The 27,498-nt window shown below is 33.9% G+C and overlaps 3 protein-coding genes across 3 annotated transcripts; all 3 read right to left on the bottom strand.

The window, feature by feature from the left end:
- Window positions 1-5,589: 5,589 nt before the first annotated feature.
- LOC116139317 lies at window positions 5,590-9,206 on the bottom strand. Its single transcript, XM_031424995.1, has 9 exons — window positions 8,998-9,206; window positions 8,102-8,327; window positions 7,847-7,994; window positions 7,258-7,346; window positions 7,124-7,166; window positions 6,918-6,974; window positions 6,719-6,815; window positions 6,209-6,303; window positions 5,590-6,124 (listed from the first exon to the last, which is right to left on the bottom strand). The coding sequence occupies exons 1-9, from the start codon at window positions 9,155-9,157 to the stop codon at window positions 6,029-6,031; spliced, it is 1,011 nt and encodes a 336-aa protein (XP_031280855.1). The 5' UTR covers window positions 9,158-9,206; the 3' UTR covers window positions 5,590-6,028.
- A 1,204-nt stretch (window positions 9,207-10,410) lies between these two features.
- On the bottom strand, window positions 10,411-11,284 carry LOC116139318 (thaumatin-like protein 1b). Its single transcript, XM_031424996.1, has 2 exons — window positions 11,186-11,284; window positions 10,411-11,079 (listed from the first exon to the last, which is right to left on the bottom strand). Exons 1-2 carry the CDS (start codon window positions 11,241-11,243, stop codon window positions 10,418-10,420), a joined length of 720 nt encoding a protein of 239 aa, XP_031280856.1. The 5' UTR covers window positions 11,244-11,284; the 3' UTR covers window positions 10,411-10,417.
- A 10,544-nt stretch (window positions 11,285-21,828) lies between these two features.
- LOC116139303 (thaumatin-like protein 1) lies at window positions 21,829-22,656 on the bottom strand. Its single transcript, XM_031424981.1, has 2 exons — window positions 22,602-22,656; window positions 21,829-22,505 (listed from the first exon to the last, which is right to left on the bottom strand). Exons 1-2 carry the CDS (start codon window positions 22,654-22,656, stop codon window positions 21,829-21,831), a joined length of 732 nt encoding a protein of 243 aa, XP_031280841.1.
- Between the last annotated feature and the right edge of the window lie 4,842 nt (window positions 22,657-27,498).

Below are 27,498 nucleotides of genomic sequence, written 5' to 3' on the forward strand. Positions count from 1 at the left end.
TTATGAAAGAGTTATGAGAAAAGAGTTTCTAAGAGAAAGAGAAAGAGGAAAAGAAAGACGTACCCAAAGAGTTATTGAACGGGGAGTTGTAAGGAAAGAATTAGAGAAAGAGAGTTACGGGGCTAGTATGAGTAGAGGATTTACTTACTGAGCATTGTTTTGTTGCTCACCCCGTTGTTTTCCCATGTTTTGCAGGACCTAGGTGAGGACACTGTCGGATGGATGTCGGCGTTCGAGAAGGAGTGGCTACACTGTCCCTTATGTTTTTGATGACTTTTGTATATGTCATACATTTTGTGTAAAAATGTATATGTTTGAAAAGAATATGTATATATGTTTAATAAAAGAAAATTTTGGGCCCAATTTCTTTATTTTATTTTTATGTATTTCATTATAATCTTTTGGGTAGTAGTGGCTATTACAGTACTTCGCACAAAAGGGACCACATCGGCTCAGTTTAGTGGTGCTCTCTTCAGTTAGAAGAATGACTATGAATCTGGGCGGTCACAATTTGGAAATGGCAACAGAAGAGGAGGGTCAAATAGTAATATGGGAGGAATTGTGTACCACTATTGCCATAAGCCAGGACACATGAAGCGTGATTGTAGAAAGCTTCAGAACATAAATAAAAGAAATCCCTTTGCCCATGTTGCATCCACTAATGATACTTCGGATCAATCAGTTCTTACCTCTGCAGATGAATTTGCCAAGTTTTCATTGTACCAGGAATCATTAAAAGCTTCACCTACTCTTGTCACGGCTATGGTTGGCTCAGGTAAGCCAAATACATGTCTCCTTTCCTCATCCTCCAAATTCGTCATTAACTCTAGTGGAACAGATCACATGTCAGGTAATCCCAGTCTCTTTGCTACTTATCAATCAAAAACCCTTTCGAATGTGACTTTAGCAGATGGGTCACCATCCTACGTTCCTGGGTCTGGCACAGTTACCCCTACTGCACAGCTTCCCTTGTCAAATGTCTGACATTTACCAGATTTTTCTTTCAATTTGATTTTTGTTAGCCAACTTACTCGTGCTCTTAACTGTTGTGTTTTATTCTTTCCTGATTATTGCTTGTTTCAAGATCTTACGACGAAGAAGATTACTAGTAAAGGACATGAATCTGGAGGTTTATATATTCCCGACAGACCAAAATCTACACCTGTCGCTTGTTCTAGCGTTGCATCTCCGTTTCAAGCACATTGTCGTTTGGGCCATCCATCTCTTCCTTCACTGAAGAGATTGTGTCCTCGATTTAATAAAGTTTCTACATTAGAGTGTGAGTCATGTCAGTTTGCTAAACATCATCGTGTCAGTTCTAGTCCTAGAGTCAATAAAAGAGCTAATTCTCCCTTTGAATTAGTTCACTCTGATGTTTGGAGTCCCTGTCCAGTTATGTCTAAAACTGGTTTTCAATATTTTGTTACGTTTGTGGACGATTACTCTCGTATGACTTGGTTATTTTTAATGAAAAATCGTTCTGATTTGTTTTCTTATTTATGTGCTTTTTGTACTGAGATTAAAACTCAATTCAATGTTTTTGTTCATATATTGCGCAGTGATAATGCAAAAGAATATCTGTCAGTTTCTTTTCAAAATTACATGACTCAGAATGGCATTCTTCATCAAACTTCATTTGTTGATACTCCAACTCTATACGGAATAGCATAACAAAAAAATAGACATCTTCTTGAAACTGCCAAAGCCTTATTATTCCAAATGAATGTTCCTAAACCATTTTGGGCTGATGCAGTTACCACCGCCTGTTTTTTGATTAACCGCATGCCGTCTTCTATCCTTCATGGTGAGACCCCGTACAATATTATTTTTCCTAACAAAGCATTATTTCCTCTTGAACCTAGGGTTTTCGGTAGCACTTGCTTTGTTTGGGATGTTCAACCGTCAGTCACTAAATTAGATCCCAAGTCATTAAAATGCGTCTTTCTTGGTTATTCTCGATTTCATAAAGGATATCGGTGTTATTGTCCGAGTCTTAATAAGTATCTTGTTTCCATTAATGTTGCCTTTCTAGAAGAAACACTATACTTTCCCTCTTCTCTTGCAGATCATCAGAAGGATGATGATAATGATGATTTGTTAGTTTATACCTTCACTTCCCCTGCATCGATATCTAAACCGACTCCTGTCTCTGACCCTGTCACTATTCTTGCGTTTCCTACATCGGCTCCTATCTCTGATCTTGCTCCTATCAAAGTCTACTCTTGTCGTCCACCTCCTCCTGTTTCATGTCTGGCACCAACTTCTTCATCATCCGATCCTGTAAACCCCGCGTTATTATTCCGATGCCCTAAGGTATGAAATTTACCTTTTCAAGTAATTTTCTTTTTTTGAATGGAAGGGTAAAATGGTCAATTTACATGTATTTTGAGATATGGCCATTATAAAGTGTAAGGGGTGATGTCATTGAAGAGAAATGAGGGTAGAATGGTCATAAAGTTGATTGATATGGTTAAATGGCGTAAACGGTAACCAAGGGTATAATGGTCTTTTCATACAAATCCATATGAAATAAGTATCCATAAAAGTGCTCCAAGGGTAAATTAGTCATTTACCTAATGGGATTGCTTAATTGTTAAGTGTTTTAAAGAAGTCAAATGGCATTAAATGAGTGCTAATCATTATGTTGTGGTAGAAATGACCAAAACGCCCTTATATGAAAAATTTATGCCAAATGACCCTTATATCTAACTTTTATTGACCAATCACATTAGAGNATAATAAACTCCACTTCTAAATTTACCCTACTAAAATTTTCAACATTATCTAAATCTCTAAACAAACCTCACTCGATTCTAATAAGGACTATTGGCATCCCATTTCCCCTGTACTTTTAGGTTTGAGCACTTGTAAGACTATCTTCAACTCATTGCACCAAATTGGGGCAAGTTTCATACTAAATTGGTATGGTTTTTGGTGTGAAACCCAATTGCATCTCCAACTCATTACACTAAATATTACATCAAAAAAAATATTCCTTAAATATTCTCTTTTTTTTCTTTTATTGTAATAATCAACAATTAATTTATTTTACTCACTATTTTCATATATATTAATTAAATATTGGGAATGATATTTTTATTAAATAATAATTACTTTGAAAATTATACTAATTTAATAAAAATAAACATTTATTTAAGCAAATAAACATTACATCTAATATAAAATGATACCAAAAAAAAAAAAAGACAACAACAACACAAAAGTAAAATTTCATATTGATAGTAATTTAATTTTCCAAATTAATTTATTCTTCCCACAAATGGTCCATTAATGCATTTCAAAGAACATGGTAAGCCTCTGTATCCTTGATTTATCTATATCGAGCAAGAAAATTTTGAAATCGAACATTTTCATCTACGACAATTTCAACTTTGGAAGTTGGTGTTTCCATCTGATTCTCAATCGATACATCAACATTACGATCAAATTAGTGTTAATTTTTATTTTGAGTTATTGTAGTTTAATATTTGCATTGAATAAAGTTTTTTTTTTTTTTTCATCATTTTTTGAATTATATAATTATTATGAATTTATTGTTATAAATATTAATATAAATGATAATTAAATTAACTTAAATACAAACAACAAAATTTAAATAACAAAAATTAAAAAAATATATTTTTTTTTACTGTTTGAATAGTACCATGTCAAATTAGTGTGCATGAATAGTATTACACCAAATTTGACGTGACACTTTAAATAGACACCAAATTGGTGCAAAAATTGGCGTTGGGTTTTGGAGGTCTTTTTCACGTACACCAAAATAGCGTTGGATTGGAGATGCCCTAACCTTGGAACTGCATACATTGGTCCTGTCAATGATTCAGCTATTAGTCATTGCCAATCTTCTTGAGCTTCATCTAAGACCTATTTCATCTCCTCAACTCGAGTTTGACGATTGGCCCAATACTGCCATTATGTTGGAAAACCTTATTCATCTAGACATTGTGCTTGAGCAATAGAATCCATGGCATTCAGTAGTGATTCACAAAACTCCCCCAACTAGTGCCCCATCTTGCCATNTCTTTTTCACGTACACCAAAATAGCGTTGGATTGGAGATGCCCTAACCTTGGAACTGCATACATTGGTCCTGTCAATGATTCAGCTATTAGTCATTGCCAATCTTCTTGAGCTTCATCTAAGACCTATTTCATCTCCTCACTCGAGTTTGACGATTGGCCCAATACTGCCATTATGTTGGAAAACCTTATTCATCTAGACATTGTGCTTGAGCGATAGAATCCATGGCATTCAGTAGTGATTCACAAAACTCCCCCAACTAGTGCCCCATCTTGCCATCGAGTTCCTCCACATATTGTTTAGTTAAGCCTTTCTTTTGCATCTGCTATGGTTAGTTCCACCTTGACCAACCTAGTGTCCATAACCATGGACCTGTCAAAAGACTTTGTATCATATTAGGAGTCTTTTCCTAATAGGTTATTAACTCCTAACTGGATGTGAACCTTGGATGAGTTCCTAAACTTGCTCTAATACCAACGTCATAGACCTAAGTCAACTGTGCGGCCTTTAAGCGCAATTCATTTTTCTTTTAAGTTCTTTTTACAGGGGAAATGGTGTGTGGAAAGTACCTCAATGTGATTATTCACATCCACGCCCCGCTTGAATAACTTACGGTTGTGGATCAAAATCTAAGTTGGGGTCATAAGGAAAACCTCAAAGTACGATTTAAGGGAAAGGACAAAAAAAGATTTGGCCAATCTTTTTTAACCTTTTCTAGCGAAATGGCTTCACTTGAAGACTTAAAGTTATCACCGCAATCTACCCAACGATGCTGGTGGTGTTGCTGGAAGCTCCTCCAAGAAGAAGAGTATTTGTTGAAATAGTCTCTAGCATTTTCCAAGTAATAGCCGTCACCCCATTGGATAGTCGTCCAACGATCTACCCAACAACATTAGCAATGTCGCCGACTCGCCGGCCATTTCTTTTTTTTATTTTCAAATTTTTAAACCAATTTAAAATTTTATTTAAATAATTAATTATACATTTAGTCTGTATTGCACCAAACAGGTGATAGTATTAAATTTAATTCACTTCAATCCTATTCTTTTAACTTCAATTTAATACAAAAAAAAAAATTAATTCAATCCAATTTGGTGTGCCAAACGTAACCTAAGTAAACAATATAGCATTACTAAATAGTACAATACAATGTTTGATGACAAAACTGAATTGTATTAAATAATTCAAAGTTTAAAAGAATATAATTTATTTTACGTAAATAATACATATTAAAGTCATCCAATTTATTTAGCATTAATTTTACACTTGCAATAAACATTGCATCTTTCTCATTCGACCTTCCTCTTTGGCTCTTTCAACCAATTCTATCTCTTATCAATTTTTTTGAATTGAATCTTATAAATATATTCATTAATTTTTTTAATTGAAAAATATATATTAGATTTTAATAAAATAAACTTTTGATAAGGAGGATTGGGGCTACTCTGGGCCAGCAAGAAAGCTTGGGGGAATCTTGGCTGGATGGGCTTTGTTCTTTTTAAAGTAATGGGCTATTAGTAGTGGCCTTTCCTTTCTCTGGGCCTTGTGCCGGTTGTGGTCTGATTCTTTTGGGGTTGCATCATGCAGCTTGTATAGATTTGTAGGGCTTTGTTTTTGCTAGGCCTTGTTTTTGTTTTGGGCTTGCTTGTTTAGGATTGTATATCCTTGTGTCTCCGGACTTTCGTTTTGCTGAACCCTTGGGCCTGTCCAAGGTGTTTGTTTAGCTTGTAGGGGAGCGGAAGCCCCCTCTCCTAGACTGTATTCTTTCTTCTTTCTATACAATTATCGGGTTTATCCAAATATATATATATATATATATATATTGGACTAATATAAACATGGAGTAAAGAGCATTGGATAAAGATGAATAAGGATGAAACTTTCTTCACCTACAAAACTGCTCATCTGTATACAACCTATTTGCTACAACTGATAACAAACAATTGACTAAGAAAGGAAATTTTTTTATGTTACTGTGTGTAATGTTAAAATGGAGAACCAACTGGAGCTATGAGACCAAGGTACCGCATTATCTTTAACCTGCGGATCTTCCTTGTAGATTTTAGAGGAAATGTCACCTCCTACAAGAGATGATCAAGAAACTGTAAATATGGAACCATTTAAGTAGTCACAATAGATAGGCTAAACTTATGAAGGCCACTTACATCAAAGTGAATTTTTCGCTTCCTTTCTCTCTTCTCTTCACCTCTTTTAGGGAGATTGGTAACCATTCCACTAGAAGTTGATGAAGTCCATTTATCTGTACAAACAAGATGCTGAAAAATCAGAATATCGATGGGAGAAAAGGAAGCATGCCCAAGCATTTCATGCAACAATCTTCTAAAACAATGAAATGAAGACCAGCAAAATCACTTGTACTCCCAACTAAAATTTACATAGGAAGAAGCTAATGGGATGCAGTTATATAATATGAATATTTTAAAAAAAAAAAAAAAAGGAAAGAAAAAAGAAGGCAATATAACCCCACTGCTTGTAGCATCAGCAGTTGTACAGCTACACTAAATTTATTTAAGAAAACAAGAATGAAACTCTTTTAAACAGTATGAATAATCTTCTATATTAACACCTTTGTGATATTCAATTATTGTCTTTTTACTTTTCAGATATAGTTGGAGGTAGAAAGCATCACATAGAGGAAAAGTCAAACTGCATACCAGACAACTGGTCTTGCCGATCTGAGAGATTGGACCCATCAGGGCTTTGGAGAAACTGTTGGCATGAACTTATATGTTCCTTCCTCTGTAACAATGCCTGCAAACAATACAACAGAACAAATAAATGTACAATCGACATGGTGCAAAATGGAGTAATCATGGAAGTATTATTGCAATTTCATTAGGGATCAGCAAGTACTTGTTTTAAAGCATCTTGAAAATTTTCCGTAGAGTTGCAGCACCTTTCTTCAAAGCACTGGAAAAGAGAAAAGATCATGCAAGATCATATTACACATTGACACAAATGGGACCTATTGTTAAGTTGAATGTAACTAGCTTAGTAAATAGTAAGGGACAAAGTCAGCTTCATCTTTCGGGATGGTAGAATGCAACCCAGATACTCACATCCTCAAGCTCTGAAACATCTCTAGCTGGATCAACCCAAGCACTGAAAAGCAATTTATAAATATTTTAGCTCACACTAAGCCAAGATCAGGAAATTTTAAAGATATACAGCAAGCAGAATTTAGGAATCTTACCTGTTAAAGTTCCCAAAAAATTGTACCAAAACATGTCCATCACTCCCTTGATTTGTTGAATCAGTAGAAGGGGATTTCTCTTCAATGATCTGAAAACATTAACAAAATCTTATTGATTATCTGATATTGAATTTTCCATCATGGAAAAAGCTCCATGCATGAGGGATCATCAATACTGAAAAAAAGGGCATTCAAATGCATAAAAGTCTTTTCACAGTCAAATAAGTTTACTAAGGATCACATAAATTAAGCAAAACATAGTCAAATCTCTGATGCAGACTTAAACACGAACTTCTCCAATATAAGTGCAACTCAACGTTCAGGCGAGCTAGTCAAAACTGACTTAACACTCACAATAGAGAAGTCTGCACTTTGAGTCCACATTTAAGAAAAATCAAAGCAATATTCAGTCCTTTCTTGATGCCTAACTTTTTAGATGTTTATACAACTAACTTTAAGAGCAAGGCTTCAAGGGTTAGCACACAATATCCTTTGGAAGAAAAAGGCATATAAACATTGTCTAAATGGAAAACACATAAATAATCTCAGGTTCATATTGAGTTGCAACATGAAAGTAACAATAACCTACTTCAGCAGGCCACCACATCTCGCAAGCTGTTTTAGCCCATACCACATTTCCAGGAGTTAAGCAAACTCCATTTCTTTCCATAACCTCTGATCTATTTGGGGTAAATTCCAATATCTCTACATTATCATTTGTTTCTTTGCCAAGTTTCCTACATATCATTAAGAAATAAAAGCTAAATAATTGAGAAAACAAAGGACTCAAGCTGACAACATCCTGCATGGCAAGGTGCCAGGGCATAATAGCATTTGGACAAACCTGTCACCACAAAGGTCAATTACTGCATTACGGACAACTGATTCTGCTTCCATTACTGGAGCTTCATAGAATTTAGAAAATAATCCGGCTCCTTGACCCTGGTATTTGCAGAAGTGAACAAAAGGAAGCTCATGCAACATTTTCCCATGGTCCTGCTTGTCAGCTGAACTACTTATAGTGCCACTGGACAATCCATCTCTAACAGATGATTGCCCCAGTAAGTAACCTATTCATAAATTGTGCAAAGATGTTAGGGTTCAGTGACGCTACAAAGATGCAAGAAAATAAGAAGTATCTCAGATTCACATACTTGAACAAACCTTACATCGGATGAGATAATGCAAGAACTTAAATGACAATAAAAAAGGGTGCATCAAAATCTCACTATGATAGCTGGCCGTATTTTTTTTGCCCACTTTACAAATTTAAAAATATAATTTCAATGTACTATTATAAGTAACTATATGAGTTTCATAGGATCTTAGCCATTTCTTTCTCCGAGAAACAAAACATCTTATCACATTCAAAACCCATCAAATGAAAATTATTCTACATAATAGTTTCACATCTAACGAAATGCAATTCTAGTTTAATGAAGCAAAACATTGCCCTCTGAAACTAAGAAAATTTATCAGATCACAATGTGAATGGGGGTTTCAACTGAACCGCATAGCCTTCAGAATCAGCCACCTAAAGCAGAAAATTCAAGAGCTACTACATTGTTGCATTTTAATGAATCAAGGCAAACATTGAATTATGGATAAATTAAAGCACGAATGTTACAAAATCACAAAAAAAAAGAAACGAAATTCAGAAGCAGCAACACACATTTGAGGAAAGGTTTTGCCATTTCACATGAGGTTATATGATATTAATTAAAATCTAGAGAGAAAGACCTGAATTGCAAAGAGAAGAAGAATAGGAGGAGGAGAAGACAGAGAAGTCAGTACGGCGACGTTTGAGTGCAGGGCTTCTGGGTTTTTGAGAATATTTTGGTATGTTATCAATTTGCTTCAGTTTCTCCCTCTTTTTCATCTGGGTTGTCTTCTTCGCCATTGCTTTGGACCGAAAATTTTCACAGAGATTGGAGGAAAGGAAAAAAAAAAAAAAAAATAACCCAAAACAAATTCTGGAAAACGCTGGGTAACCTTTGATCTCTTTTTCTCTTTGCTTTTCCTTTATTATGTGTTTTGTTGAGCTACAGCTCATCATAAGCTATTAACGAAATTAACTATGGCTCTATAGCTATTGGGTGATACAATCACGCTTTAGGCCTTTACCATACACATCACTAACACAAACAATGTAGTTTAAAAATTATCACAAGATTTTGATAATTTTATAAGTATTTGGTATGATAATTCGATACATATCATATAAAGTTGGTTAGGGATGAAATCCAGATGTCTTGACTCATATCATAATGGACTTCATTTAATGAGTGGGATATAAATATGTGCATGGATTCTAGGGTTTATATGTACCTGGCTTATTAATTCAGAATATTCAAGTTTTCGTTATTTGATTTATCCACCTTTCTTGAGTATTACTAATTTTCAGTTGATATTCTATAAGAGTATAATAATATTATAAATACTAACTAAATATTCCAATTTTATACTCTAATGATGGGTAGTTTGGTAAGTAATCTAAAGTCTCATAATTGACAAGTAATACTTCTCTAAATTTTCTCATACTCAAGATATTCCTTAAATATTGAAGATATGAATAAAAACATAAAATACATATCATTGAGGAACACTACACAATCCAGGCCTGATAAGGTCATTACATTTAAATTCCCAGGACTGAAAATTTTAACATTTGTAAATTAGATGGTTATTATTTACATTGAATAGGGTAACCGGGTCAGTGGGAGAATTATCCTGAGTTTTTGAGAGTCATTTTTCCAGTTGGGCAATCTCGTGTTGAAAAGTAATCTTGATTTTGGGCATCCAAAAGGAAGTTTGCTGGAGCCCAAATGCCACCAGCCCATTGATAAGGCAAGAACAAAAACACAAACATCTACATAAAAACCAACTATCTTCGTCTCTGTTTTATATCATAGGCTTAACTTACGTTGAATGTGTAAAGGCACTACATTTTTGAAAGAAATAACAAGTAAAGAAGCTATAAATCGTCAAACAAGTAAAGAAAAGTATAATGAGAATTATTTATTTCTTCATTTGTTATTACATATAACAAATTCTTGAAAGAAAATTATCTGCATCATCATCCATAAGCTATACGGACTGAGTTTTATTTAGTCATATATATCTAATATAGTATATCAAAGAGTTTCAACAAGCGTATCCCTTATGGGCAGAAAGTAATAGCGTAGTTAGCCCCCTTGCATGCAAACACGCTACTAGCATCATCTTTAGGGTAACTATAAGCTTGAGGGCATTGGTTCTTGAAAATCGTAGCGTAGTTCGTTGGCGGGCAGTTATCTTTAAAAGCTTCAGTGCAACAGTACTTTGGGTCTTTAAATTGTTCACATGCACTCTTGCAACTAACCACATTTCCGTTGGGTCCTTTCACTTGTAGCTCCGCCGGGCACTTCGCGTTCACATTGGCTGAGCATGTGAGTTTAATACATTTAGGACCACTGCCATTTTGTGGGGCGACAGCAATAGGAAGGTTAAAGCCATCAACGAGACTAAGATTGTAGTAATCTTGTCCGTCTTCTGTTTGGAACTTTATTTCGACCAAGGATGCAGGTGGGATTGCACCTTTACCATTGCATGCGACTTGACCTGAGCCGCAGTCTGCAGTGACACACTTGAAGTTGCCGGAGCATTGTGTTCGGGCCCAGAAGCGGCCCGCCCATCCAGTAGGAATGTTGAGGGTCTTTGTTCCTCGAGAGGGTAACTCGAACCCGGTTTCTGCTAATTGAGGATGCTCAGCGTTGGCGAGAGTTCCTGGCCAAACGGTGTATGGACAATTGTTTGTAATGGATACAGTTGCCAAGTGAGCTCCTGCATATGGAAACCAATTAAATGTGCATCATTACTAATCAAATACTTGTTATTTATATACATTAACGACAATAAAGAAATAAAATGAAGAGAATGAAATGCATACCAGAGACGAGGAAGGCTAAGGTGAGGGAAAATATAAGTTGGGCAGACATGATGGCCATTGCTTTAATTTGGTTTGGTTTCTGTAAATCTGGCTATGAGGTAAAATGATGTATAAATGGAGGTATATATAGGGTTGGGTGCCGTGTGGATATACGTTACTGAAGATTAATATTTATCCTGTTGTGGAAAATTCAACTGGCAAACAAGTCTGAGCATCCCACCTGAGTATTGATTGACATAATTAAAATGTTACCGCAAATTTAGGGCTGCATCTTTTGAAAGGTCTACGTCATTACTCATTAGTCAAAGTGTTCATGCCGTGTTGGTTCTGCCTTCGAAGAAATCTGTTAATATAATGGTTTTAGATCATCTTATTTATACATTTATTCATTTTATTAATTTAATACGATAGATTAATTTTTAAGACATATATTACATTATTTAGATTGAGCCTATAAAGCAATTACAAGATAAAATTAGGACGAAATTTTATCGTTTTAATAATGTCTTAATGTTTTCTCAATTACAATATGACAAAAATAAGGAAAACCATTTTGAAAAGGCACACGTGATGTGTCCAAATCTATGCTTCCATCCAAAAATATCTTATGTACTCATTTTAAGATATATTTATCTATTAGTTATTAGTCACCTTTGGTTGTGATTCTTATCTAAAAGAGATAAGTAGATCAGTAAATGACTTTTTCCCACCCAAGGTTTGCCTTAGTGAATATTCTCGCTTAAAAAGTTTTAAAATATCACTTTTCTATCCAAAGTTTACATTTCATTATTACCCAATGTTGATTTCGACAACGAAAATTCTCTCCGTCACCACTATTTGAACATCTGGTCTCCTCTCTACAAAATCACTTTCACTTCAACACCTGATTTCTTGCCGATTACCGGCTACCACAAAGATAGGGCTTCCTATTCTTAGTTAATTTTCGGTTGATTCTAAGGACAAATATTCAATCGGTTATCACCATTCGATCCACCGGTCTCTATTCTACAAAACATCTCTTACCCTGGTTTCTGGTAACCCGTCGAATATCGAATGAGAAAATGAAATGTATTTCAAATATTAACATAATATAAACTTTGGGTAAGAAAATAGTATTTTAAAATTTTTTGAGTGGGAAAGTGTCATTCAGGCAAACCTTGGGTGGGAAAAGTCGTTCACTCTAAAAGAGATACATAATACCATATTATATATTGAACCAACATGGCAACATTTACAATTTTTTTTTTTTTTTTTCAAAAGAGAGATTTTTTGAAAGAGAATGAGATAAAAAGGAAATTGGATTAAGTTTGCTTTCGGAACAAGGAATGTTAATGTGTGGCAGCTGAAAGTCAATAGTATTATCTCTGTGTGTTGAATTTTCACTACAAAAAATTATTTCCCAGTCATTATGAAACACTTGTTTGTCATCTAGAACACAGTCATCAATATCCTTGACGTTGAAGCTGAGTCAATTTGGAGATTACCATATCTCCAACACCGCTATCAAACTACAGATTTTAGTTTGAGGTGCAACGTTTGAGCGAGTGACAAGTATACTTAGTCTCGAAGGAGTTTTACTTTTATATACTTACACTTTATTTTAATATATTTTAATCACGTTAAATTAATATTATCTGATACAATGAGCGTTTATTTTATAAACCTTTTTCATGTTTGCTTGATTTTTAAGACACTCAAAAGTTTTTGAAAATTATTAAAAATCGGATAATATTTCATATACAAACTCTCTCATACACATTGATGCATTTTAAGATGATTAGATAACTTTAAATTTAAAAATAAATTAAATAATTAAAAGAGATTATATGGTAAACAATTTAGGAGTGTTCAAAAGAACCGATCGGAATCGGAACCGATAGGTATCTGGGGTTTAGTTCCGGTTTCTACCCGAAATCGGTCGTCAACGAGTAGGTTTCAGTTCCAAAAATTTAGAACTGATACTGTGCGATTCCGGTTTCGGTTCTTGCAGTTAGGAACCAGAACCGAGACTAATATGACAATAACATTAAAGAGTGGGATGTGTAATTTTAATTTTGGAGTTTGTAATTTTGAATTTCTGTTTTTTCAACGGATTATTGTGATTTGTAATGTGAAATTCTTAGTTTCCATAAAGTTGAAGTGGAGGTGGAAGGCTTGAAGGGTTTATAATATCTTTGTAATTTTATTAACAAGTGTTGGGGGGGTATTTGTAAGTTTTTAAGGGTTTTTTATCATTTTATAAACTTTTGAGGGGTAAAGAATTTTCCCAGTACTATAACCGGAACCATTGTTATAGGTTCCGGTTCTAGGTACCCAGGAATCAAAATCGAAATCGTGAGTTTTGGTTCCAAATTTCAGGGAATCGTCGGTTTCAGTTCCTTCAAAAAATGTAGGATACCCAGAACCGAACACCCCTAGTAAACATGCAGGATTGTCATATCAATCTGTAAAGAATATTTTATATAAATAGTTTGCATATGTAATATTACTCTTAAAAACCTCTTTATGATTATTAAAACTTTTTGAGATGGGAGATTTTTATTAATTTAAGGGATATTTAATAATTATAAGAAGATTTTTGATGGTTTCCGAAAAGCTTGGACATACTCATATTAAACAATCGCACAAAAGAGTGTATTAAATAAAGAGTAAACAACTTTTTCCCACTCAAATAATGGCTTAATGACATTTTCTCACATACAAACTTTTAAAATACCACTTTATTACTCAAATTTATATTCTATTTCCGATTCTGGTATCGTTGCGACCTTACACCACCACCACTCTCTTCCTTGATCATTACTCACTAAAACCCCTTGAACCTACTCCCGCCGACTCTGCCAATCGTCCACAATTGAGTGATTAGGGTTTGTGCAGTAGCCCCCCTCAAGTTAAATTCCTATCAATCCCAACCACCAAAATCCAACCTTCCACCACTAAAAGACTCATCAGCCTCCCCTCTTTAAAAGCCCCAACAGCCTAGACCGAGTTTGCTCTCTGTTCGTCGCTTGAATATAAATTTGGATAATAAAATGGTATTTTAAAAGTTTATGAATGGAAAAGTGTCATTAAGCCATTATTTGGGTGGAAAAAATTCGTTAACTCATAAAATAAACCTGATAAAACAATAATAAATTTTCTGAGCTTTTTTTTTTTTTTTTACTATTTTTATTGCTACAGTATATATATTCAAATTTAAATTAGGTTGGACAAAATTTTCCCATTTTTAAAATATTATACTTTTACACTTTAGTGTATATTGGCATGGACCCAAAAAACCCATCCAAAAAATCGGGCCTAGGATTGGTCCTCACAAGGATCGATCCTATAAGGTTCGGTCCAAAAACCGGACCAGGCCCATGGAGGAGGGCCCAGGCCTAGGTTCGGTCCCTCCTCTAAGGCTCGAGCCTGGGACCAGTCTTAGGCCCGGTCCCTAACCCTCCCGCCTAATTTCGTTTAAGCCCCTAGTAAACATTCAAAATCCCCCTATTTAATACGAAATAGATAATAAATATAGGGGCTAAACTAAAATTTTATGTATTAGGGGCAATATTAAAATTTTCCAGGTCCATAGGATCGGTCCTGGGACCGGTCCTATGGGCCCATGACCAGTTCTGGACTTGAAAAATTGCATGGGCTTATGACCGATCTTGGGACTGATTGGGCTTGGTCCCAATTTGGGATCGGACCGATTGGGCCCGATCCTTGCCCACCTCTATCGACATTTGTGTTTTTTAAAGGGAGAGCAACATCTTTCCACCCAAGGTTTGGCGAAACGATAGTTTCCCACCCTTCAAGTTTCAAAATGACACTTTCCCACCCTTCATTAGATTCTGTTATGTTTTCTGTTAATATTTTGGTGAAAAGACAAAAATACCCTTAAATATTTGACTTTATAAATGTTTTATTATTTTTTAATTAGTAAAAAGACAAATATTAAAAAGCTAAAAAAGAAAAATAGTTAGTCCCACCTCAAAAGTTAAGAGTAATGCTATGAAATGGTTAAAAGTTAAATGACTAATGGTGTGTTTGTTTTAGTATTTTGGATATTTTTAGAGTTGGGTGGGAATAATGAAGTAGAATTTGAAAATTAACTAAACCCCTAGGTTTGTTAAATAGCTAAACACACATGTAATAAAAACATTAAAAATTATAAAAACACCCCCACCCACCCATTAAATTTCAGCAGCCGGTCACCACCGTCTGAGGGTGGTCGAAGTCACCGTATCGATGCACGACTGACTGGATCTAATCAGTCGTGCGCCAAGATGACATTTTTTAGCCAGATCTACGACCAAATCTGGCCATGTTTGGTCTTCAATGATGACCAAAGATATGGTCGTCAACGGCCAGATCTTTGGCCGTGGATCTTGCATTTTTCGGCCAGATCCACCGAAAAATGATAGATCGGGACACTCTAGATCCAGCCGATAGTGCGCTATTATACCAGATTCTGGCCACTTTCTGACGGTGGTGGCCGAAATTTGGAAAATGTGGATGGGTGGGGGTGTTTTTGTTAATTTTTAAACTTTTTTCTGGGGGTGTTTAATTAAATTAATAAACTTAAGGGGTTTAAAAGTGGTTAAAGAAAATATAATAGTATTTTCAGAATGGGAAAACAAACTATTATTTTGGAAATAGTATGAATAAGATAGTTAAAAATATTTAAACAAATTAATATTTATTTATAATGTCATCAATATCCCATCACTATTATTCAATAATTTACTAAATTTATAATGTTTTTCATATTATAATTTTTTTCATTTTTACTAATTAACATAGAAAATAAATATTTCTAATTAATTAAATAAACAAAGGAAAAAAGATATCTTTACACTTGAACTAATAAATAATCGAGTAAAAACTTTAACTTAACTAAATTTTAATTTATAATAAACTAATTAAAAAATAAACCATATAAGGGTATTTTCGTCTTTTTAGTTAAATATTAACAGAACTTGACAAAACGTGAGAAAGTGTCATTTTGAAACTTGACAGGTGAAAAAGTGTTGTTTTGCCAAACTTTGTATGGGAAAATATCGCTCTCCCTTTTTTCAAATATACCCCCAAAAAAAAAAAAAAGAACTGTTCACAGTCAAACGTAGACACGAACTCCACCGATGGATGATTAATCTCATGTCAACAATAGTTGAATGACATAATTGAAAATTTACTCATGAACTTTTTTGAAGAACTAATTTCTGAACCCTTGCATCAATAAGTTCAAATTTAAATTGAAATACCGTGATATTTGTTATTCACTCCAGTCACACAAAATGAATGATTTTGATTTTCTCCTCCAAACACAAATGCGACTGAAAAACTTGAAAATGAAAGTGATATATTTACTTCTTTTATGGATTAATGCCGTATTTGATTGTGATTAAAGGTTTAGAGTTTGAATAATCAAGTTGGCTCTGTCACCTTCTTTTTTTTTTTTTTTTTTTTAAATGGTGAAAAATGGATGAAAATTTGGTTTTTATATGGGGGCATTTTCAGTAGTATGCAATTTGGTGGTTATATGGGTATATATAGAGCTGGTGGTGGGTCGTGCTAGCCCACGTGCCAACATTTAGGGGTGTTCAAAAAAATACAAAAACCGAACCGAACCGATAACCAAACCGAAAAAACAGTTCGGTTACGGTTCGAAAAATTTAAAAAACCGAATTTCCGGTTCGGGAAAAAATAAAAAGCGGTTAACCGAAACCGGTTTTTGAACCGGTTTTACAAAATATATATATATATATATATTCGGTTACGGTTCGAAAAATTTAAAAAACCGAATTTCCGGTTCGGGAAAAAATAAAAAGCGGTTAACCGAAACCGGATTTTGAACCGGTTTTACAAAATATATATATATATATATATATTAAATAAAAATAAATATTATATATTAAATAAATAATAATAATATTATATATTACATATTAAATAAAAAATAAAAATATTTTAATGTATTATTTAGTGGTCAATGGATATTATGAATGTCTAATTTTTATTTGGATATTTATTTATATTTACATTTAATTGAGAAAAATAAGTTTTATAAAAAAAGGGAAAACCGTTCGGTTCAAAAAGCGTTAACGGTTCGGTTAACCGCTTTTGAACACCCCTACCAGCATTGCCCACCTTAAAAAGCTTGGCATGGCGCGAAATTTTTTTGTGTCGTGCCAAGGCCCATGATAATGCGAGTCGTGCTGGGGCCTTAGAAAAAGCATGCGATCTAGCACACGAGACTCGCTAAATATAATATATAATTTTAATATATATATATATATATATAGTGACATTTTGGATTTGTATTATTAATAATTATTATAAAATATTTTTATATGTTATATTTAGTGATATTTTGTATTTGTATTAATTAAAAAAAAATATATAATTATAAACGGTAAAAATCTACGGTTACGAAACAGACTGATCATGTAAGGTTGAGGCTACTGATCACGATCTGCTAAACCTGTACATACAAAGAAACAAATGTGAAGCTCACGGGAAACATTGGTGTGGTGTTTGTCGTAGGTACTCCGCTATCGAAGTCTAATTGGAGATTAGAGCTACGGCAAAGGTGTCAGTAATTAGGAGTTAGTAGATGGTATTGAATAACGGATGCTTAATGAGAGGTCAAACCTCTGTTTATATAATAAATATAGGATCTTCGAATCCTAGTAGAACTCTAAGTTCATAATGGCTGAGTTTTGGTAAAAAGGAAAATCCTGATTTACTTGCCTTTGGAGGAGTAGGAGTCATAATTCATGCAAGATTCAAGATCTTAGATAAATTAGAATGTAGATGAAATAAGAAGTAGATGAATTAGGATATGAATGGAATTCTGGGTTCCTTGAAGTGATCTCGAAGCAATGGGCCAGGGCCCAAGTGGACTAATGGGGAAGCCTAATTTGGATGATCCAACCCATGAGAAAATTGATTGGTGTAATAAGCTGGCCTATGACATGCATCTTAGAGTAGGCCCAACCGGAATTAGGCTACAGCACTAGGCCACGTAGTAGATGTTTCTCGTTTGGACTTGACAAGGCCTACAACGATTTGTGACCCATGCAATAATCACTATGAAATATAATAAAATAATGAGACATTGAAATATTAATTGAATTTTAACACTTTTTATTACTTATAATTATAAATTACAATTACAAACTTAGAAATTAGGATTAAAAATTAACATTAATATGTTTGATTGGGAGGATAAATGGGTGGGTATGTTATATAGATTACTAAATTGCCTTCTTTTTTAAATATTAATATAACAATATTTTTTATTATTATTTTTTGAATAATTTCTTTTAACCCCCTACTTTTCAGATTTAGCAAAAACACCTTAACAACAAAAAATATTTTAAACTTAACAAAAACACCCTTATCCACCCTAAGCCATTATCGGTAGCCAACCACCATCGTTGGTGGCCACTAGCAATGCCACAGATCTGGCCATTTCACGGCCAGATCAGTCGCTGTTTCATAGCCACATCTCTGGTTATGAAACGACCATTGGTCTGGTCGTGAAACAACCAGATCCGGGCTTTTCTGACCATGGATTATGGCTACTTTTGGCAACCTCCAATGGTGGTCGACGGTGGCTGGCAGTGGTGGCTAGTTCTGGGTATAGTGACATTTCTGTAAATAATGACAATACAAGGGCAATGTTGTCCAAAAAATTTAAAAAGTGAGTACAAAAGTGTTTGCATGAGTGAATTGGGTGTTTTGTAAATGTTAACAAATATAAGGTTAATTTGGACCAAATGCTCAATTGTTTAGGGGCAACATAGAAAACAAAATTATATTACCATGGTAAGTTCCCCCCTCCCCAATTAAGATTCCCGATAATATACCCCCCAAATGCTACTGTTTGTCATAAAATATTATGAGAATAATTTTTTACAAACCAACCAAACATCGTCATTTACTCAATCTAAAAAATATTACTCCAGTTATCTAATATTAACCCAATCCAAACAGCCTTTATAAGAAAAATATATTTCCTTAGACAACCAATATATATATATATATATATAATTTAATAGTAATTTAGTATCAAAACTTATATTACAATCAACCAAAAAAACACTTTAAAAAAGTTTGATTTTTTCAAACATAACAAATAATTAAAATAATATTTTTATTTCCCTAATTCCTTTCATAATCTATTGTAAAAAAATATAGGAAAATTACATTAAATAACCCTTTTTAGGTTCTCAATTGAAAAATAACCCCTTTTTGAAAGAATTTGTAAGGAGTGTTATGGGCTCGTATGAAAGAATGCCTTGAGCTACATGTTGGCAAATGCCAGTGGTTTTTTAAGAATACTATTGGGCTTATAAGTCACAGAATGCTAGGAAGGATGCCTTGGACTTACATGCTTTACATGTCAAAGTGCCTTGGGCTCATAGGTCAGCAAATGCTAAGGGCTTTTAGAATTGTATTGGGCTTACATATAAAAGAATGCTGTCAGCAAATTTTATGGACTTTTAGAATTGTATCGGCTTACATGTTGGAGAATGTCAAAGTACAATGGGCTTACATGTCAGCGAATACCAAGGGTAATGTCAAAGTGTCTTGGGCTTATATATTAAAGAATGTCAAAGTGTCTCGGGCTTACATGTCAAAGTGTCTCTATATATTAAATAATCTCTTTCCACTTTTAATTATATAAGCCAATGATAAAAATAAAAACTACCGTTATATTTTCACTCATTATCATATAGAATTGTATTATCTATAAAATCATCAAAAACTACCTTTAGGGTGCGTTTGGTTTGAGGTAATGAAAGATTACTTCGGTAATCTATTTTTTAATTCAGCCATTACCATGTTTGGTTGTCAAGTAATAAAGGATTCTGGTAATCTTCAAATGCCAATAGTAATTATTGTAGGGTTGTGGGTAGATAAATCATGTTATCTATCTTTGATTCCAGACATTCCTTTGTTTGGTTTGACAATAATATAAGATTACAGGAATGTTTCATTCCCAATAGTGAATATTGTTAGTGATTTTGGGGGTTATCAGATTACCTAGTCCAAGGGTATTACCGTATTAATCTTTTTTTACTAGGGTTATCTTTTTTTTACCAAATTTGCCCTTAAATAAAAGCCATTTTGGACTGATTGCCCTCAAATGTCTACCAAATAACAATTACCCATACCCCTACATTTGAGAATTTAGCTAAAACACCCCAGCCACAAAAAGTTTAAAAGTTAACAAAATACCCCAGCCATCAAAGACCACCGCCAGCCACTGGCAATAATAGCCAAATCGACGCACAACTGGCAACCGATCGTGTGCCGATCTGGTTGTTTTCGACCATATCGAAGACCGAAAATGGCAAATTGCCGTGGATCTGGTCGAAAATGGCCAGAATAAATCTAGCCATTTTTGGCTAGATCCACGATAGTCTAATTGTTTTTGGCCTTCAATCTGATTGGAAACAGCCAGATTGGCGTGGATCTAGTTGAAAATAGCCAGATTGGTGTGGATCTGTTCGGCTAGATCCACGGTGATTTAATTGTTTTTAGCCTTCGATTTGGCTAGAAACAGCCAAAATAGTGCACAACCGGCCAAATCTCGTCAGTCATGTGCCGTTTCGGTGACTGCCGCCAATAGCTGGAGGTGGTGGCCGACGGTCTTCGGTGGTCTTGGGTTGCTGGGGGTATTTTGTTAAAATTTAAACTTTGTTGTTGGGTAAATTCTCAAATATGGGGGTTAATAGTAATTTATTTAAATAATAATAATAATATAATGATATTAAAAAGGAATGACAATTCAATAAAAGCTTTTGTCGATAATATTTTATTCTTCCCAACTAAACATTTTAATTATTTATACCCACTAATTTATCCAAACATATTGATATAACATTCTCCAATAATCTTCAAGGTAATCTATCTCACTAGTAATCCTACATTTTCAGCGATAAAACATTTTCCGAACCAAACACACCCTAAGTAATTTAGGGGGTTATCTGATTACTAACTCAGATACTTATTTTCATTTTGCATTTTTAAATATTTTTTAGACAAGTTTTAAATATTGTATTCGGACAAGTATAAATTTTTTTTTTTTGATTTTTCAATATTTTTAAAAAAACATAAAAGAAAAACACAATTCGTTAAAAGAAAAAAAAAAAAAAAACAATCTTAGAGCATCTCCAAATGACTCTTTATATAACCCAAACTCTTTATTATAAGGAGTCTATCCGTAAAAACAAGAGTCTAACAGACTCTTTATTTTTTAAATATAAATTAGAGAGTGAGTTTGACCATATTTAGAGAGTCAAATTTTATTCTCTATCCTAATTTTGATTAATAAACTACAAGTTTCTATGCATTTTATTTATTAATTCTCTCTCCCATTAAGTCACTTTCTTAAAAATAAAGAAAATCTTCATTAAATTTAAAGGGTCTATTGGATTTGAATAAAAATTGTATTATTTATATTTAAAAATTAATGAAAATACTTTTTATTTATATGAAAGATGTTCTTAAAAAATTAACAGCACCATTGGAGATGATCTTAATGTAACACTCTTAAATAATCAATGATATTAAGCAACAACAAAACTCATTTATTAATTGAGATTAAATCATAAAAAAACTAATAGACGGGTATTAATTAATTATTATTAGAATGCACAAAAAGTTATTTCATATTTAGCAGCCCCACTACATCTGTAAGTGGGAGGATCATTATCCGTTGGGTAGGTGTGAGCCAAATTGCAAAGTTGTTTAAATCTTTGAGAATAGTCATTAGGTTGGCAAGCTTGTCCAGTAAACGAACCGGTGCAGCAAAATTTTGGATCCTTCAACGAATCACAGGCACTGTAACAACCAACATACGCCCCATTTTGGTTTTTAGCCACCAATTCAGCAGGACAGACATTACCCAAGTCCTGAATGCAGTCCACGACGGGACATGGTCCGGAACCATCCACTAAAGATCCACCGATTGGTTGAATCCGAATCGGAATATTGAAGCCGTGGTTCAAACTCACCTCGTAGGAGACCACTGATTGACTGACACTTAAATTGAGTAAGGTGACGGGATATTTGGGTTGCAGACCTTGGCATACAATTTCGCCGGAACTGCAATCACCTGTCTCGCAAGAAAAGAGATTGGAGGCATTCATGCCGCATTTGGTTCGTGCCCAAATGCTTCCACTCCATGGCTCAGAGAGGGAAAATATTTCCAGGGTGCCTGGTCCATTCTCTGAATTAAAGTCACCCATGGACGGATTCGCACCGAGCCACAGTGTGAATGTGCATTCATTGTTTATATGCAAGATTATATCCGAGTGTCCACCTGAAAAAGAAAAAAGATTGAAATTTGAAATGATACATTAACTTCAAACTCATAATTAAGGCTATCGCAATGCAATAAGACGAATTATAGACTAACCAGAAACAAGTAGCAAAAGAAGGAACAAGTTGGCAAGGAAAACTTTGCCAGACATTGCATTTAGATTCTACGAAGGAAAATTCTGGGTATAAAATGAGCAAATGTGCAGGTTTTCAATGGGCAAGATAGAACTGAAAATGTGATTCTCTCTAGTTGAAAGGAAGATTCACCAACAAATCTTTTCCATTAATTAGTAGTAAATTCTAATGACCTAAATCTTGCAATAACTCTTTTATTTGGATTTCATCAATCTTGTACATTCACAAAAAAAATCTCTCACAAAAAAGAATCTCTCTAACTACTTTAGCTAATTTACAACGAAATGTGGACATGTAGTTGGCACTATAGTAATTAATAAAAATATTTTCACACTACGAGGACGTTTGGATCATATAATATTTTATTATAAGAGGATATTATATTAATGGAATAAAAAAATCACCTTGAAGATTACTAGGAATGTTTAAAAATTGTGTTTTGTTGGTTCGAATAAATTGATAAATAATATGTTTGGTTGGGAGGATAAATTGGTGGGTATGTTATATAGATTACTAAATTATCCTCCTTTTTAAATATTAATATAACAATATTTTTATTTTTATTTTTTGAATAATTTCTTTTAACCCTCTATTTTTCAGGTTTAGCAAAAACACCTTAGCAACCAAAAACGTTTTAAACTTAACAAAAACACCCCTACCCGCCCCAAGCCATTGTCGGCAACTAGCCACCACCACTGGTGGCCATTGTCAGTGCCACAGATATGGCTGTTTCACGACCATAGATGTGGTTGTGAAATGGCCAGGTCTTTGGCTGTGAAACGACCATAGATTTGGTCATGAAACCGCCAGATTTGGCCTTTTCCGACCATGGATCTATGATCCATGGTCAGAAAAGGCCTCACTAGCACACAACTAGCCATATATGGTTGATCGTACGCCATTATGGCGACTTTTAGTAGCCTCCGATTTTCCTAATTCCTTTCATAATCTATTATAAAAAAATATAGGAAAATTACATTAAAAAACCCTTTTTAGGTTCTCAGTTGAAAAATAACCCCTTTTTGAAAGTATTTCATAAACTAGCCCAACCTTAGTTTTTGACATCCCATGATTACCAAATTATCCTCATATATAACCCCATTTTTTTCTAACCCATTTCCCCAACTCTTTGTCTTCAACCAAAACACTCCATCCCCTCCATTGCAATTCCATAACCAGTAGTCTGAGAAACTTTTGGTTGATGAATTGGTTTATGGAAGGTTTGTGCTTGGGTTCAAGGTTTAGATATTAGATTTTGTGTTTAGGATTTACATATTGGGTTAGATTTAGTGTTTCCGATTTAGATTTTGGTCTGTGTTGTTTTGATTGGAGTTTTTTTGTATGAAGTTTGTCAGGATTAATGGAGTTTATACGGTGGGAGGAGGTGTTAATGGTGGTGTGTGACTATCGGGTTTTCTTGTAGAAATTGCCCGATAACAAACTATTGGTTTGTATCGGTTGATATCATTCTTATAGGTTCTTAATTCTTATAGGTGGTTATTGATCACTGACAACCTATTATTTGGTGGAATTGCAATTAGCAACAATTATCCAATATCAATTGATTTGTGAATTTTGTTTTTAATGATTGATATTCAATCGGCCACCTATTTATGGGTTTTGTTTTGTCTTTAATGATTGATAGCCAACTGATAGGTGGTCATTGATCACCTTGTCAAAGAATGTAAGAGGCTTATCGTTTTGCTTGATGCCATGACCTTATATATGGAAATGTCATAGGCTGTATTGGGATTCAAAACCAAAGTAGTGATCGGGCTCAAAACACAATTTATAAACTTAAGTTATAACTTTGTACCTTAAATAGAACCTTAATTGAGTGTTAGGCATTGATTAGCTAATTGGGTCCCTTGACAAAAATGGCCACCAACAATCTCTATATATTAAATAATCTCTTTCCACTTTTAATTATAAAGCCAATGATAAAAATAACTACCGTATTTTCACTCATATAGCATAGAATGTATTCTATAAAATCATCAAAAACTACCTTTAGGGTGCGTTTGGTTGAGGTAATAAAAGATTACTTTGGTAATCATTTTTAATCCGCCATTACCATGTTTGGTTGTAAAGTATAAAGATTCTGGTAATCTTTAAATGCAATAATAATTATTGTAGGGTGTGGGTAGATAAATCCATGTTATCTATCTTTGATTCAGACATTCTTGTTTGGTTTGACATAATATAAGATTACAAAATGTTCATTTCCAATAGGAATATTGTTAGTGATTTTGGGGGTTATCAGATTACCTAGTCCAAAGGTGTTAATCTTTTTTTTTACTAGGGTTATCTTTTTTTTTTTTACCAAATTTGCCCTTAAATAAAGCCATTTTGGACTGATTGCCCTCAATGTCTACAAATAACCATTACCCAACCCCTATATTTGAGATTTAGCTAAACACCCCAGCACAAAAAGTTAAAAGTTAACAAAATACCCAGCATCAAAGACCCAGCCAGCCAAGGCAATATGCCAAATCGACACACAACTGGCAACCGGTCGTGTGTGATCGTTTGTTTTCGACCATATCGAAGGCCGAAAATGACAATCGCCGTGGATCTGGTCGAAAATGCAGAATAATCTAGCCATTTTGGCTAGATCCCGGCAATTACGTTTTTGGCCTTCAATCTGATTGAAACAGCCAGATTGGCGTGGATCTAGTTAAAATAGCAGATTGGTGTGGATCTGGTTTCGGTAGATCCACGGTGATTTAATTGTTTTTAGCCTTCGATTTGGCTAGAAACAGCCAAAATAGTGCACAACGGCCAAATCTCGTCGATCAGTGCCGTTTTGGTGACTGCCGCAATAGCTGGGTGGTGGCGACGCGGTCTCGTGGTCTTGGGTTGCTGGGGGTATTTTATAAATTTAAACTTTGTTGTTGGGTAAATTCCAAATATGGGTTAATAGTAATTTATTAATAATAATAATAATTTATGATATTAAAAAGGAATGACAATTCAATAAAAGCTTTTGTCGATAATATTTTATTCTTCCCTACCAAACATTTTAATATTTATACCACTAATTATCCAAACATATGATAAAATTCCCCCATAATCTTCAAAGTAATCTATCTTACTAGTAATCTACCTTTTCAGCAAAAAACATTTCCGAAAAAACACACCCTAGTAATTTAGGGGGTTATTGATTACTAACTCAAATACTTATTCATTTTCATTTTTAAATATTTTTTAGACAAGTTTTAAATATTGTATTCGGACAAGTATAAATTTTTTTTTTTTTTTCATATTAAAAAAAAAATAAAAGAAAAACACAATTCTTAAAAAAAAAAAAAAAAAAACAACTTAGACATCTCAAAGACTCTTTATACCCAAACTCTTTATTTAAGGAGTCTATCCGTAAAAACAAGAGTCAATAGACTCTTTATTTTTAAATATAATTAGAGAGTGAGTTTGACCACATTTAGAGAGTCAAATTTATTTATCTCTATCTAATTTGATTAATAAACTACAAGTTCTATGCATTTATTATTATTATTAATTCTCTCCATTAAGTCTCTTTCTTTAAAAATAGAAATCTTCATTAAATTTAAAGGTCTATTGATTTGAATAAAAATTGTGTTATTTATATTTAAAATTAATAAAATCTTTTATTTATATGAAAGATGCCTCAAATAAAGTACGCGGTTAATTTAGCACTCATCTTAAATAATCAATGATATTAAGCAGCAACAATCATTTATTAATTGAGATTAAATCAATAAAATTAAGTAATTCTTAAAAAGCAGGTAGTATGTCATTAAATAAGGAAATACCAATTACTAACCTTCAGAGTTCAGGGGCTTCAACAGCCGCAGTCACGCAGATGAGAGAAGTTGAAAAGGGGGATTTTTTTAATTTCTAGGTTGAGCTTCAGCCGCATGTAAAAAGGGAGTTGGGAACTGGGGTAGAAAAAGCTGAATAAGGAAAAGACGAAAGCTAACTTTTCAGTTTTTAACCTTTTATTTTATTTTTTAATCTTCCAAAAAAAATCAAAAAAAACTTTGCAATTTTTTTTTAAAATCTGAGGGCAGGCCTGGGCCTACCCTCAAGGGGCCTGGGTCCACCCCTGTATATATATATATGTTATATTTAGTGACATTTTGTGTTTGTATTATTAATAATTATTATAAAATATTTTTATATGTTATATTTAGTGATATTTTGTATTTGTATTAATTAAAAAAAAATATAATTGTAGACGGTAAAAATCTACGGTTACAAAACAAACTGATCATGTAAGGTTGAGGCAACTGACGATCTGTTAAACCTGTACACACAAATAAACAAGTGTGAAGCTCACAGGAAACACTGGTGTGGTGTCTGCTGTAAGTACTCCGCTACCGAAGTCTAATTAGAGATTAGAGCTATGGCAAAGGTGTTAGTAATTAGAAGCAAAAACTTTAGGAGCTAGTAGATGATATTAAATAATAGATGCTTAATGAGAGGTCAGACCACTGTTTATATAATGAATATAGGATCTTCAAATCCTAGTAGAACTCTAAGTTCATAATGGCAGAGTTTTGGTAAAAAAGAAAATCCTGATTTGCTTGCATTTAGAGTATGAGTCTTAATTCATGCAAGATTCAAGATCTTAGATGAATTAAAATGTAGATGAAACAAGAAGTAGATGAATTAGGATATGAATGGAACTCTGAGTTCCTTGGAGTGATCTCGAAGCAATGGGCCTAGGCCCAAGTGGACTAATGGGGAAGCCCAATTTGGATGATCCAACCCATGAGAAAATTGATTGGTGTAATAAGCTGGCCTATGGCATGCATATTAGAGTAGGCCCAACCATAATTAGGCTATAGCACTGGGCCACGTAGTAGATGTTTCTTGTT

The sequence above is a fragment of the Pistacia vera genome, unplaced genomic scaffold (genome assembly GCF_008641045.1).
Source record: "Pistacia vera cultivar Batoury unplaced genomic scaffold, PisVer_v2 Contig35, whole genome shotgun sequence".
NCBI lineage: Eukaryota > Viridiplantae > Streptophyta > Magnoliopsida > Sapindales > Anacardiaceae > Pistacia > Pistacia vera.